The sequence below is a fragment of the Pteropus alecto genome, unplaced genomic scaffold (assembly GCF_000325575.1).
Source record: "Pteropus alecto unplaced genomic scaffold, ASM32557v1 scaffold75, whole genome shotgun sequence".
Taxonomy (NCBI): Eukaryota; Metazoa; Chordata; class Mammalia; order Chiroptera; family Pteropodidae; genus Pteropus; species Pteropus alecto.
The window spans coordinates 25,521,802-25,536,801 of NW_006440638.1; the positions used below are offsets into that span (position 1 = coordinate 25,521,802).

Below are 15,000 nucleotides of genomic sequence, written 5' to 3' on the forward strand. Positions count from 1 at the left end.
TTGTTATTTGTCCAGTAGTACCTGGCATTGCAGGGAGATGAGTTCTCAGGTCATGGGATCACAGGCTACCAGGCAGGGTATATGGTCAAAGAGAAGTGGTTCTTTTGGGGAATTAGGGCATCAGGCACCCCTGCTCAGCTTGTCCCAGGGCCTCAAGGGTCAGATGGGATAAGCTTATTGTTAAATGACTCTCCACCCTCCCCTGCCCCCACATGCAACTGCTCTGGCCTTGGGGGTGGCTAGGCCAGGGACCCCTGCTTCCTCACCTCAGCTGTGAGATCCACTCGAAGTCATTCACACTGACCACGTTTTCCTGGATCAGCTTGCCCACCACATCCTTGGCATGGACCTCAATGACGATTAGTGCTGACAGCACGGCCCGCTGCATGCGGGTCAGCTTCCCCCGCACCAGGGCCACCAGGTCACTGAGCTGCAGGAGTGGGGGGACACTGTTAGGTGCAGTCACACTGGGGGTAGGCTCTCCTTTGCACAGAGGGTGGGCTTCTGCCAGGAACAACACTTCTATTCTGCAGGCTTCTGATGGTCTGGGATAGGAGGAGCACAGGGGGGCATTGGTCACATGAAAAGTCTGGCAGGGAAATAAATAAAAATGGAAGTATGTGCATGGCATCTATCTCCCTGTAGAGTGTCACCTGAGCCGTCAATAGCCACTGGTAGAACCTGGTGAGGAGCTCAAGGAAGGAGTGTGGTCAGGAACTGGTGCACAGAGCAAGGAGAGCCTGTGGGATGCTGCAGGATATGGCTCCCTGGGAGAAGGGCACCTGCCTGGCGCAGAGCTCTCCTTAGACCCCCAGTCCCTCCCACTGGGGGCTGATCATGAGTCACTCATCTCTGGGGTGTCTGACCATCTGTTCTTTGGATCCAACCCCAGGCCTCTTGCAGGCTCATCACAGGAAAAATCTCCTGGAAGGACTGGGCTCTCCCGGGTATGGGGTGTGTTTGGGGAGCAAATGATGACCCCCTTGACTCCCACCTGTTTGGCAAGCTGGGGGAAAAGCTGGTTACTGAGATTGCTAGCCTCCAAGGCCTCTGCCACTTCCATGGTCCAGTAGGTCTGGCACCCAGCGATGGTCACCTGGCCAGGCCAGTTCAGAACCCATTGAGTCCTGGGCATCTGGGGAAATAACACAGTGAGAGCTGACCCAGGCAGCTGCCAGTCCTGACCCTACACTCTTTTTTCTTTAAATGTCATCTGTGCTTCAGCCTTTCAAACTCTGGACTCAATTGTTAATCTCACTTCAAAAGTAGAAAAGCCATTAAGCTTTGGGCCTCTCAGGGGTGGGCAAATCACCACTTCCTCAGCAGAGGAGACCCTGAAGTAGAGGGGTGGGAGTGCAAGACTTGGGGGACCCATAACCCCGGGTTCAAACCCTGGCTCTGCCACCTGCGAATCACATGCCTTTGGGCAGAAAAGATCTCTGAACTGACTTTGTAGGATAAAGCTTAACTCCAGCTCAGCAGCTGGCTGTGGGGCTGGGAGAGGTAGTATGGATGAAGTCCCAACCAAGGCCTGGCACACAGTGAATGCTTGAAACATAACAATAGTGACTGAGGGTTATTAGGAACAAGTCTCATTTTCTGGAGAGTGTTTTCAGATTCCTCCCTGAGCAGGCTGCAAGGACCCCAGCACCCAGAAGCCCTTGGCTGACAGAACAGCAGCAGTGAAGGCTACAAAGGAGCAAACAAAGGATAACCAGGCTTGGAGGCTGTGCTGGGGTAAGTAACCTGATGATGAGGCAGGCAGGCAGCCAACAAAGGAGCAAACAGAAGGATAACCAGGCTTGGAGGCTGTGCTGGGGTAAGAGGCATGGCTTACCAGGGGATAGGCCTTGATGGCCCTCTCAATGATGTCCCGCACACTGGTCTTCATGCTGCGTTCTACCTCCCGCAGCCAGTCTTCCACATTGCTGGATGGGTAGATAGAGAAGGACAACTGCACCTCCTCACCCTCTGCCGAGTACATGTGTGTGATCTCGAGGTCCTCCTGGAACAGCAGCTATGGGAGAGGCAGGTGAGAGAGGGGGTTACCCCGGGGCGGCGGGGAGGCGGCCCAAAGGCCCTACCTACTACAGTCCCAGGGCTGACTCACCTGTGTCTTTCACCTTCAGAAGAGAGCTTCACCTCAGGGTGCCTCACCTGAGCATCTATCTGAGCTGAGCCTTCCCTGACAGTGTCAGGGAAGGAGGCAAACCCTGCCTGTGAGTACCCCAGCCTGCTTGGGCCCGTGCAGCCTCCCTTGTAGGCAAGGATGAGGATGAGGAGAGTCAGAAGCCTTTGGCCTCATGGGTTTCTCTACCCAGCCAGCACCTCAGTATATTGGGGGAACAGTGGTCCCCTGGATGAGTTGAGAGCCAAGGGCCCCCCAGCTCTGAGCTGGGGGTTCTGCAGCTGACCTTCCTCCCATAGACCCCAGGTGTATCTCCGAGGGCCAGGAATCTCATTCGCCACCTCGTTTCCTGCTAAAAGGACTTTGGGCAAGAGAAGAACTGTTCTCCTTGGAAAGGAGTCCCAGTGCTCCTGGCCCTGAGACCCAAGCCCTGAGCCCCAGACCCAATCACCCACCCGGGCGATGTTCTCGAAACACTTGCGCAGGTGGGGCTGCACGGCAGTGGGGTCCTTTGTCTGGGACAGGATCTCAAGCAGTTCATCATCTGACAGGAAGTAGAATCTGGAGAACAGGGGTAAGGGAATGGGTCATGTGGCTCTGAGGTCCTAGCTGCCCCAGGATCGCTGACACCCTGTGCCTCAGCCTGGGCAAGGTACTTGATGCTCCAGCTTTGTGGGGAGGCACTGACAAGAGTGGGCATGGGCTGGTGCTGCTCACCTGGGGAAGGCGCTCCGTTTTGTCTCCAAGTACTCGCTGAGACCCTTCTGCACCATGTCCAGCAGCTTGTTGCAGTCCCGCAGGCTGTCCAGCAGCTTCTGGTCAGGGCACACGTTGATCACCTGCATGTCCCAGGCCAGAGAGAAACTGGAAGTGAGCATGGTCCAGCTGGGAGGCAGCAAAGCTCAGAGAGCACCCACACTGGCCAGAGACCCACAGTGGGGCCTGGGAAGGAACAGGGGCAAGAAAATGGCCCTGAGCCAGGGGTTGCAACCCTTACCCATCAGTCCCACAGAAAAAAATCTACGGTCAAAAAAATTAGGGTTAAACAAAGCTAAGTGGTTTGATTTGCTGCAAGATTTATCAGGGCCTTTAAAATGCTAATGTGGACTGCAAATTTCTAAGAGGAGAATCATCAACTGGTTGTGTTTCTGAGAAGCATGACTGGGGAGCCCACTCAGGAGTCACAGACCAAGACCAAAGCCTTGGACTTGTCCTCCAATCTTTCTTGTTCAGGGAGAAATGAGACCAGGTAGCTCCCAACAAGGTGACCAGGACCCTTAGTGGTTTCAGCTGCCCCAACCCATCCCTGTGTGAGCTCGCCTCCCGATTCTCGTAGGCATTCTTCATGATCTTCCTCCAGATCCGTTCCATTGTCTGGTAGCGCTTGCTCTCCACGGGCAACTGCCGGGTGATGTCCTCAGAGCTGAAAATGGGCTCCAGGTAGAGCCAGGCCCTCTGACAGTTCAGCCACTCCTCTAGCACCTCCTGGGCAAGGCATGAACTGTTAGGGCCCAGAGTCCAAGTTGGGTCCTGTCCCCCATGACCTGGACATTTCACCCCACCAGAGTGCTGGGCACAGCACTGGCCACCAATGCCAGTGTCTGTGGGGGAAATTTCTAGATAGACTGTCAGCCACAGTACTTCAGGGAACAAAGAGGCTGCATGGATGTCTGTTCTCCAGAAAAATCCCAAGTTCTCCATGGGACATCTGAGCCTCCAGTAGAGCCAGGAGAGCAAATGTTCCCTTTGAAGAAATGGCACTCAAACCAGCAAACCCTGAAGTAACAGAAGAAAGAACTCCAGTGCATGGAAGACCAAACCAGCCTCCTTGCCTGGCAGGACTTTTGGGTCTATGACCCCAGGATTCTCTGAGGTATATCGAGACTTGAGCTTGAAATCTCTAAAAGACTCTCTGAAACATTGGTCCAAGAGAGACATCTTCAAAACAGTCTCCAAATTCTGTCTCCAAATTCCCTTTTCAAAATTTATCTCTTGTCTTTTCCCCTCAATGCAAACTTATTCATTCATTCTCTTCCTTATGAGATGTGTGCCACTGCCAGCTCTGTGCCAGGCGTGGACCAGGCCCATGAGGGCACCAGGAGAAACAGAAGGGAACAAGACGTGGTCCCTGCCCACGAGGAGCATACAGTCCACTAAACAGCCAGTTCCTCCTCTGAATCACCAGGGGCCTGGCATGAGTGAGAGACTCTGCAAGAGGCACCGACCATGGTAACACCTGGCAGGCTGTGTGAGGGAATCAGTGAGGGATGCTTGATGGTGAGTCTTTGAAATGGAAGGTGGGGATGGAACTCCAGGTAGAGAGGATAGTGTGAGCAAAAGAGGGAGACCCAGGGACAATGCTGACCAGCTCAGGCATATCTGGGTCATCCAGGAAGCACAGAGACAATCCCTCTTTACTTGGTTTCTGGCCTTCACTGGAGGTTTCTGAACATCTCCCAGGAAGGTCCCAGGGAAGGGGCTGTCAGAATCACACTGGTAGGCCTTAAGGCTCTGCAGACAGCCCCTGCCTCTGGCCTTGAAAGCCCTGAAGAGGGGTAGTCCCCAGTGTCCTGGGACCCTCATTCCAAGTATGCTCCAAATGAGACGGGAATGAGACCCAGGGCAGACTGGGAGAGAGCATCGAGGAACCTCAGGACCTTGTGGTGTCAAGCCCAGAACGTTCCAAGACTTGAGGTACTAGTTGTCCCAAGCCCAGTCCTTTGGAGGTCTGGCGGCAGCTTTCATTCCTCTCCTCAGCCACAGCTCCTGACTAAACACTGGTCCACCCCCATGTCCTGAACTGCCTCCTGGAGGAGCCCCATTCTTTGCTGAATGAGGGGCCTATCAGAGTCAGGAGCTGTGCAAACCTGGGCAAGGCACTGCATCGCTTTGAGCCACCTCAGACATCATAAAGAGCCACCTATGGGATACGGGGCTATGAGGGTGGGGAGGAGTAAGGGACTCCCACGGAGGGTCCACCTGGGTCAGCTTCAATTTGTTCTCCCAGGAGTAAATGCGTTGCTCAAATGGCTTCTTGTAGGGTGAGAAGGACATGCTCTGGGTCATGACGATGTGGTCATCGAGCAGCTGTGAAGCCTCGTCTGGGCTCTTGAGGATGTAGGTCTCTGTCTCCTTGTAGGGCAGCACGTTGAACAGGATGGCTGACCACTCCTTCTCCATCTTGTCCAGTGCCTGGAGTTGGGGACAAGTCAGGCTGGATCCTGGGAAGGGGCTGGCCTGCATGCTGTCTGACCAGCACTGGGCAGGGATGAACAGACTCTGCCTGGCCATGATCTTGACTTGAGCCCTCTGGCAAATACTGTTTATCTGGTCAACAAATCCCCCATGGGCCCTCATCTGAATTCATGGCTGACTGGCTCTACACATCGTTGCATGTGTACCATATGCATGTACATATGTGTTGGGAGGGAGCTAAGGTGCTGGTTAGGAGCTCTGGTCTCAGTTATAGCTCTTAGTGGCTATGCCACCCTGGCCAGTTGCTGAACCTCTCTGAACCTTAATTTATTCACCTGTTAAAAGAGAGGAATACTATCTGCTCTTTCCTGGAAGAAGAAGTAACTCCGGAGGAGTAACTGAGTAATAACAGGGATGGTGGATACTGAGCCAAGCATTTCACGTACATTATTAATTTACTTAACAGAATGCACCCCAACCCCTGGATCTGGTGAATGACCCCAGGGATGGGGCCCAGTACCACCATACTCCCAAGCGGCTGGCAGGGCCTGGGTGGGGCAGGGTGGGCCTGTTGGTGGCTGCCCACCTGTTCAATGGCATACTCCTTGCCGGCCACCTCGGCCACCTTGCTGATACTCTCAATGTGGTCCTGTAGGTTCATCTCGAGGCAGCGGGCAAACGTCAGGTTGGCTTTGGGTTTGATATTAATGTTGATCTCACTGGACAGCTGCTCCCAGTGTCGGTTCCGCATGCCAGGGTTGCGCAGTCCCTGGATCAGTGGGATGTATGGCTTGAACTCCTCAATGCGGGCCCGGATGTCCAAGGCTACTTCCTGGCAGGCTGCCGGGCAGGGCAGGTGGGTGTGAGAGGCAGCTAGCACAAGCAGGGAAGCAGGAGATAGGCTGGCTTGGCCACCTACCTGGGATGTCCTTGAACTGCTTCACACACTTGTGCATAGTCTTAAAGGACTCAATGACATTCTTTTCCAGCTGCTCAGCATCGATGGCTGACAGGGGGTCATTCATCCAGCTCTCGGACCAGCGCAGCCAGTCAGATGCTGTGGTCCAGAGGTCCAAGTAAGGCTGGAACTCCTTCACCATCCTGGAGAGCTTCTCGTACTGCAGGGGCAGATGAGCTGGATCTGCCTCAGGATGCTCCCAAGTCTCTCTCTATACTATTTCTTCTAAGGCTAGGTCTTCTCCCTCTCCTTGCTCCTGGTTGCTGTCCCTGATCCTATCCCAGTGGACTTGGGCCTGGCCTCTCTTCCTCCTGTCTCCCACAGGCTCTGGGCTCTGAGTGGCTGAGCAAAGCCTGCACTGACCCTCAGGCCTCCTGCCTGGCTCCAGCCAGCCTCCTTGCCTTCAGGGCCGGGGTGGGTTATCTCCTCTCTGTAGCCTGCTTAGTAGTGCCTCCCAAATGCCGGGGCCCTGCCACCTGGAAGCTGGGTTCTACTACAAATGCCATGTGGCCAAAAATGCCATGGGCTCTTCCTTAAACCCTGTTAAGTTAGGGGATGGTGTGCCCACAGGAGGCCTACATTGGTGATGGGCAAGTTGAAGATACGTTCGCGGTTGTTGTAGAGTATGGCCAGCTGCTGGCAGTCCTTCAGCTGCTTCTTGACCCGCCGTACCTCATTGGCAATCTCATGTGCTCGGGAAATCTCCACGTGGGTAGAAAAGCCAGCTACCACCAGCTATGGGCCAAAGAGCAAGGAGTTAGAGGCCTCTGTGGCCTTACCCATGTCCACATGTCCCCCCACACACCCAGGGAGCTCGAAGTCCCTGGGTATTAGCATTTCCCAGTTCTGAGGGCACTTTCTTCTCTGGGAGTGAGCAAGTTCCTGGTCCATCACAGGGCAGCTGACTACCCTGTGGTAACATAACAAGCTCAGAGGGAGACCCAGTGCTCTGAACACTGTGCCCATGGGAGTGAGCAAGTTCCTGGTCTATCACAGGCAGCTGACTACCCCGTGGTAACATAACAAGGTCAGAGGGAGACCCAGTTCCCTGAACACTGTGCCCATTGCCCCCTGGGGCATGGAGGATACAATAAGAGAGTTGGAGCTCTTTGCTACTCTGAATTCTTCTGGAGCTTGCTGCTCAAACACCCTTCTGGCCTTTCAGTGCATTCTTTTAGCCATTTGTTCATTCATCTATGAATCTGTCCATCAAACATTGACATAGCAACTCCTGAATGCAAGAAATGAGGCCTAGTCCTGGAGAAGTGTGTGTGTGTGTGTGTGTGTGTGTGTGTGTGTGTGTGGTGGGAGACAGTCCCAGCAGAGCCTCAGCCAAGCCTTACTTGTAGCCCTTCCAGCTTCTCCTGGAAGTTGTTCTGATCCATGATCTGGATTTTGCGGAATTTCTCCTCATCTTCTAAATGCTGCTGCCGCACCATCTCTATCTGTCCAAGGATCTTAGAAGGCCAGTAGCTGGCAGCCCATCTGGTGGGACAGGGATGAGGATTTGGAGGAATGTCACATTGAAAATCATGGGTGGGCAGGCCAGGCAGGGGCACCCAGGGTGAAGGGGAGAATGAAGGATCCAGGTGGCAGCTGGATCCAGCCAAGGTTAGACAACCGGGAAAATGAAGTGAGCTGGGAGGCAACCACTTCTTATGGTGTGGGCCTGCCTGGCAAGGGAGGCAGTCCCTGCCCTAGGATTGTGGTCTGGGAGCTATGGTCAATACCCAGGGAGATGCAGATCTAATGTGCCCAGTGCAGTGAAAGGGCAAGGGAGAAAATGGTGTTAGAAATGAGAGGAGTGATTCTGAGGCAAATTGACAGCCTCTAGTCTGCATTTTCCTGGTGACCAACCAGGGCCGACAGGCCAGCTTCCTTCATATCACATATCAGATCAACTCCCATTGCCTGGCTGACATGGGGTCTTGTGGGCTTCAGGGATTCTGTCGGCAGCTGGCCTAGAGATGCTGATCCCTGGGGAGGCCCATCTTGAGCACTGGGATGCCCTGTAAAGCCAGCGCCTTGGGGCTGCTGGGTAGGGCTCCCAGGAGACAGAGCCAACCTCTCCTGAGCTCTAATGTTCCGGAGGCAGCTCCAGCCTGTGGGCAAGGAGTCTCTGGGGCCTTGGTCCCAACCTAAGTCCATTTATACAAGGCTCTTGAGCTAGGTAGGGCCATGTGCTCCTCCCCAGGGACTGCCCTGTGTCAGGCTGATGATGGGATAGAGAATGGAGATAGGGTGGGTGTGGGCAGCAGAGTCCCTAGGCCAAAATCCTCAAATTATCTCCTTCTGCCCCACTGGCCACCTAGCCCTGGTCCTGGCCCTGGTCCTGGCCCATGCGGAGCCATGGCCTCTGGCATCTTGGCAGGGCATTTCTGGTGTGACCACATAGCCTGTGGCCATCAGAATATCTGAGAGCCACTGTGGCTCAGCACCTCCCCACTCATCTTCTGCTGTCCGTCCCCTGCATGGGGGTGGGAAACAAGCTCCACTCACTTGTCATTGAAGTCATCTGTGCTGAGGTTGTAAAGGAATTCGTCCATGACCTGGTAGTCATCCATGACCTTCATGATCCGTTCCTGCAGGGACAGGTGGTGATGAAGGACACATGTGTGCCTGGAGGGTGGAGGTAGGGGTTGTATGACTGGAACCAAGGTGGTTGGGTGCTAGAGAGAGGCTCTCTTCCAGAGAGGGAAGGTCTGGGATAGGGGAGGAGACATGGGGTTTAAGGCCAGCATTGGGCTCAGAGCTCCACGGACCATGACTGCCACACTTCCAACCTCTAGCTTCTGACCTATATCTTCCACCCTCCTGACCTCCCAGACAGCATAGCTCTGGACCTCCACCATGGAGCTAGCCTTGTAGCCCCCTGCCCTGAGCCCCACCTGTCCTCTGTATATCTACCTCACTTCCAGCCTCCTGGCTCCTGATCGCCCAGCCCCCGCCTGTCTCCAGCCCTCTGACCCTGAACAATGGCCCCGTGACTCCCAGTTCCCCGTGTGCCCACCTGACCTCCAACCCCACCAGGCTCCGCACCCCCCCACACACACACACAGCCCTTGTACGCATGCCTCACCTCTAGCCCCACCAGCTTCTCGGGGATGCCCTTCATCCACTCACGAAGGTCAGCCAGCTCCTCAATGCTGTTGGGCTTCTCATAGATTTTGCGGCTGATGCTGCGGAAATCCTCACAGATCTGGTTGTAGGAGGAGGGGTCTGTGGGAGGCTGGGTGCCTCTCCTTTGCCTTCCCTGGGGCCTGCTCCATCTCCTTGGTTCCCAGTGTCTCCATATAGGTAACTGCCCCCACCTCATCACATCCTACAGCTGGCTCACTGGGGAGCTGAGGCCTTGCAGTGGGGCATCACTACTTCACCCTGCCCAGTCTCCTGTGCCAAGCCAATGCACACAAACACACACATATACACGCACACACACATGCACGCACACAGGACTTTTGAGGCCTACACTTGCACACCCTCAGCTCTGTGAAATGATCTCAGGATGTCCTTTGTGAGGGGTTCCTAGGTCTCTATATGTCTATAGAAAATGAGGTGGCAACTCCCTTCAATCTTGGGATCCCCTCATATTGGATAGTTCCCTGCAGACAGGCAGGTTCAAGGCAGGGTGACTTCTAGATCCTTTCTGTAGATACTTCTGACCCTGCCTGGGGATATCTTACTTGTGGGAGTTCACCATGTATGTGAGAGTACATGTGTTGCTGTGGTCACTGAGGCCAGGCAGGTGGGCACTTACGTCGTCCACCTCCTCATGCAGGTTCTTGCCCAGGATGTCAAGCATAGAAGTGGCCAGGGCCTTGCGCTTCTTAGACAGGCTCTGCTTGACGTTGTCGACATTAATGTAGAAGGGCCCGATGATGATGCTGCTGGGCAGTGAGTTGTCCAGGATCTCTTTCTCCTGTAGGTGGGTAAGCACCACCTCCCGCACCTCCTCGGCTGACGGGCAATGTGTCTGGTAGGCTCTGTGGATGGCAGGTACACATGAAAGACAGAGGGTGGTGAGAGTGTAGGTAGGGATCGCACAGACGCACAGATGCACACTCAGATGCATGCACATACTTGAGGAACGTGGCGATGTCAGTGTTGTTCAGCTCCAGGAACTTTCTGTATTCCTTGGCATAGGCCTGTAGTGGGACCATGGCTTTGCGCACAGTGTTGGCTATGGTGGCCCGCAGCTCTTCCACCAATGGCTCATGAAGCCCCACCGACTCCAGCAGGGGGTCACCGCTGATAAAGATGTCCTCCATCACCAGCTATGGAGCAAAGGGTTGGGGGCACAGAGTTGGATGAACCTTGAGGCAGGTGGGCAGAGGGGTTGGAGATGTGATCCAAAAATTGAGTGGACAGCCGTGTGGCCGAGCAGAGACCATGGTGGGGGTGGGGGCAAGAACTGGGGCTGTGGACCAATACAAAGGCAGAGCCCCATGTGGTCCACCAAGGGGCAGTGTCTTCCTCTGCCTGTGCCTGACTCAGCCCATTGCCAAGGAAAGGAACAAATGAGACAAACATGTCACTGATGGTATTGACTGACGAGCAAGGAAGATGAGAGGACCGCAGTTACAGAGGCTGTTGGATGAGGGGCTTGAGCTGTGTGCAGCTCTGGTGATGAATTGGAACTTTTGACTAGAGTGTGAAGGTCAGTTTGTGTCTACACCTTAGCTAAAGAGAGAGGTCAGGATCTGGGTGGGATCAAGAGGGTTGGATCTGGGTTAGACATGACTATGGCAGGAATGGATTAGCAAGCCCACCTGGCATTGCATGTCTGATACTTAGCAACTATGTGACCTTAGTCAGACTTCTCCCAGCCAAATGACAAAATGGGAATGTTAATGTTTCCCAATTCAGCTCACGGTGAGGATAAAATACTGAGCACACTGTAGCCAGGTAGAATGCTCATGATAAAGTTGAACTGCTCTAATACTTGGGGCAGCACCCTGAGGCTTGGGTAGCCACTAGCAGCCAGGGCAGCAGATGCCCCAGGCCTCAAGCTATGACTGTACCTTTTCCAGCTGGGGTACCGCATGGGTGGCCAGAATGCCCTTGTCAAAGAGGTTGAGCAGAGACGATTCAAACTGCTCCAGCGGTGTGCTGTAGTGCACCCCTGAGCTGTCCAGCACCAGGTCCACAATGAACAGAGGATTCTTCCGGGGCCTGTGGGGCAACAGCTAGGTTGACTGTGGGCAGGGACCTGAGGAGTCCTGTGTGCAGCAGGCCCAGCCCTCTGCCCTTCCTGCCAGCATGATGGCCCTTGAGCTTCTCTATGCATGAGATTTGCTTTCTCACTCCTCCCAGAAATGTCCAAGTGACCAGAGGGAAAGATCTAGAATAGCCAAACAGGCTCCTCTGTTCCTGCCACTTGTTTAGAGGTTCATGGGCATTGGGGAGAGGGAACATCCGCCACGTGGTCTTGAGGTCGTCATGGCAGGTCGGCCAGGCCCGGGGCACTTGCAGTTCCCTGCTCTCCCTGGGAACATACTATCCTTCGCTTCAGATACCGACTACATGCCCACAGACTACTCTCAAACCTAGATCCCAGTCCTTCTGCACTCTGGAGTGCCAATCACCTACCCATCTGGACTTCTAATGGCCTCTCAAACATCCTGTGTCCCCTGGCTCCTGCCAGCTATCTCCAGGGCTCCATTCAAGGGTTAGACTCCAGAGTCAGCCTTGTCTCCTCTCCTCTCTTCCACTCCCTACATATCCTCCTATAGCCAGGCCCCACAGCACTTCTGCCCATGCACTGTCCCAAATCTGTCCCACCAGGTCCCAGCCCCATTACCCTTTGTCTAGACAATGTCAAGAGCCTTGGTCTAACTTCCCTTCTGACTCACTTGTCCCCACAAATCCAAAGCATCATTTTAGAATATAAATCAAATCATTAACTCCCCTCTGATGGCTATTGACCACATTTAGAATAAATCCAGCCCCTACTGTGGCCCTAGGAGGCTCTGCATAATCTGGCCTGGTCCCTGCCACCTCACCCATGTCACCCTGACCAGCCCTGCCTACCCTCTCTACTCCGACCACACCTACTAGCTTTACCTTCCTTGACTGCTCCAAGTTCTTTCTCCCCTTCATTGCTCCGCACGTGCAGGTCCTTCCACCTGCACCACATCTCCTCGTGGCTGGCTTCCTCTCAGTCTCAAGTCCTGGCTCAGAGGTCACTTCCTACCTGGCCCCTGGCAAAGACCCTTTCCCTCTGTCTGTCACAGCTCCTGACAAGATTGGCAATGACTGTGTCTATTTATTTTCTTGCTGTCTGTGCCCCTGTGAGAGCAAGGACCATGCCTCTCTTGTTCCCCTAAAACCTTGCCCGGTTCATGGCTCAAAGAATATTTCTTGAATTAGTAACTCAGTGACTGACTGGGAGAATGAAGATCACAGAAGAAATGCAAGCCAGGGCTGGTGGGACATTCCCCAGCAACCAGGGCAGGAGGCAGGCTCTGTACCACCCTAGTGACTGTGGCCTGGCAAGGAATAGTTCTGGTGTCAACAACTGCCTCTGCCAGCCAGGCCCCACCTGTAGGGGCTATTTATGAGCCCCTGTACCACCCTAGTGACTATGGCCTGGCAAAGAATAGTTCTGGTGTCAACGATTGCCTCTGCCAGCCAGGCCTCACCTGTAGGGGCTGTTTATGAGGTCTTCGCCCCAGACCATGTCATCAGTGCAGTCGATCACACTGCAGCAGGCATCGCTGATGAACTGTGAGAAGCTGGCCAGTGAGTCCTGCACCAGGAAACGCAGTGTGTCCTGCAGCATGTACTTGATCATCTCCATCAGCTTGCGTAGCTTCGACATGAGGTACACCTCCCAGTTGGTCTCATAGAGGTTGTACCAGCCCTTGCTCATGTCACGCAGGCTGCTACGCATGGCCACCTTGAGTGTGCTGATCCAGCTGTCCTTGAGGAACATCTGCACCTGGAGTGGCCACAGGTGGTATCATATGGCCACCCCAGGGACCTACTGTCTACAGCCATCACGCTCAGGAACTCTAGGCACCAGGGTGCTCAGGTGGCCTTAGGACTTAGATGATCGTGGTGGGATCTCTCCTCAGCCCCAACTTTCTGCCAACCCTCCTGTGACCCTGGGGACCAGGACTGCTCTGCGGGGAGGAGAGAGGGAAGGGAAGCAGAAGGAGGGAGACAGAGAAACCTGGAATGACGCAGAGAGAGACACAGAATGGAGCGGAGAGAAGAGAGAGGGAGCTTTTCTTCTAAGCCTTCTGACAGCTGTCTTATATGAGGCTGCAGCCCTTCTCTATCATACCCTAATCCTCAGGTAGATACAGGGGTGCATGGGGCTTCTGCTCTCTTTTCTAAGACAAAGGTTCTGCTTCAGAGGCCACCAGGGCTGGGATGGAAAGCGACTGGTTCTCTTTTTCTCTCCAAGGTGAGCCATCTCCCTTGGTGCCCACCTCAACATCCCTCAGGTCTAGGAAGAGGCGAGGACTGGTTTTAAGGAGAATGGGGCTCACAGCCTCATTGCTGGCTGATCAACCCCGGGCCTCCCCAGGAGCCCCTGATCTGCACCTGTCAGCTCCAAGGCTCTGGCCTGCATGCTGCTGCTCTATGTCCTGGATGCCCACGCACCTGGGAGAAGGTCTGTGACTGGATCTGCTCAAACTCTTCCAGGCGGCTGTACTTAGACAGGTTCGAGTGGAACAGGGCCATGGCAATCACCTTGTTGCATTCGGCGCGTACCTTGCTGAGGGCTGTGATGACCTCCGGCCGTGTGAGCAGGGACACAAAGGTGAAATCCTCCTTCTGCTCCCGGAAGGGGTATTTGGGGACACTTACCAGTCCTGCAGGGTGGAGGCCAAGGGCCAGTGTCTTAATGGCCTTTGGCCTGGGATACACCAGAGATCAGGACAGATCTAGAGAGTGTTGATGAAGGGATACAACCCCTGCCTCCTCCCTGGAAGAGACACACGTTTCCCCAGAACCCCTCTTTTTTCAGTGTGCAGTCAAGCACACTGCAGCAGGCGTCGCTGATGAACTGTGAGAAGCTAGCCAGCAAGTCCTTCATCAAGAAACGCAGTCTGTCAGTGGCCCTAAAGCCCCAGTGAGGTACCCGCTGTGGGGTGAGTAAATGAACCTGCTCCAGGCCCCTCTGGGTCACAAACTCCTTTGAAAAAAGTGAGCGCTGTAGACCCTCTCTCCATCTGCTCCCACCCACTCTGCACACAAGCCCTGAGGCCCATCTAGGGCCTGCCATGGAGCACCAAGAAAGGAAGATGTGGGTACCAGGGCCCTAGGAATGCCCACTGTCCATGCCTGACCCAGCTTCCTGGGCACTTCATGCACATGGAAGAGGGGTCCAGAAAACAAAATGAGCCGGGATTAGAAGCTCAAAGCAAAGAGGGCTTGGGGGGTCCGGCATCCTATTCTGAGACTCAGTATGCCACCTGTCCAATGGGGCTGCAGCAATGCCAACATACTCTTACTATTGGAGGAAGAAAGGCCATATGTACCCAGAGCAGATAATCAGAGCCCTTTTCATCCACTTCTGAACAACCGCTTCCCTAATACACCTTTACTCTGCTACTTCTGCACTATTCAGACTACTATTTTTAAAAAGAGCCTTCATTTACCACCCTCATCCTCACTCCCACTCCCAGCTCTCTAGGCAGTTGGGGAAAGGAAGGGAATAAATGCTGGGAACAGGATAGGTCCAGAGTAAAACCAAACCTCTTCCTGG

At 54.3% G+C, this 15,000-nt stretch overlaps 1 protein-coding gene across 1 annotated transcript in view; it reads right to left on the reverse strand.

The window, feature by feature from the left end:
* The window catches only part of DNAH1 (dynein axonemal heavy chain 1), a 72,962-nt gene that overhangs the window by 33,510 nt on the left and 24,452 nt on the right, over window positions 1-15,000 (reverse strand). Inside the window, 20 exon segments of the mRNA XM_006917564.3 lie at window positions 1-2; window positions 5-21; window positions 267-430; window positions 995-1,135; window positions 1,838-2,017; window positions 2,584-2,689; window positions 2,846-2,967; window positions 3,449-3,613; window positions 5,108-5,320; window positions 5,910-6,163; window positions 6,243-6,441; window positions 6,861-7,016; window positions 7,625-7,766; window positions 8,781-8,863; window positions 9,361-9,480; window positions 10,039-10,264; window positions 10,362-10,555; window positions 11,303-11,453; window positions 12,923-13,221; window positions 13,893-14,104. The exon segment at window positions 1-2 is cut by the window's left edge and continues 86 nt beyond it. Coding sequence (XP_006917626.1) covers window positions 1-2; window positions 5-21; window positions 267-430; window positions 995-1,135; window positions 1,838-2,017; window positions 2,584-2,689; window positions 2,846-2,967; window positions 3,449-3,613; window positions 5,108-5,320; window positions 5,910-6,163; window positions 6,243-6,441; window positions 6,861-7,016; window positions 7,625-7,766; window positions 8,781-8,863; window positions 9,361-9,480; window positions 10,039-10,264; window positions 10,362-10,555; window positions 11,303-11,453; window positions 12,923-13,221; window positions 13,893-14,104 — 3,146 coding nt within the window.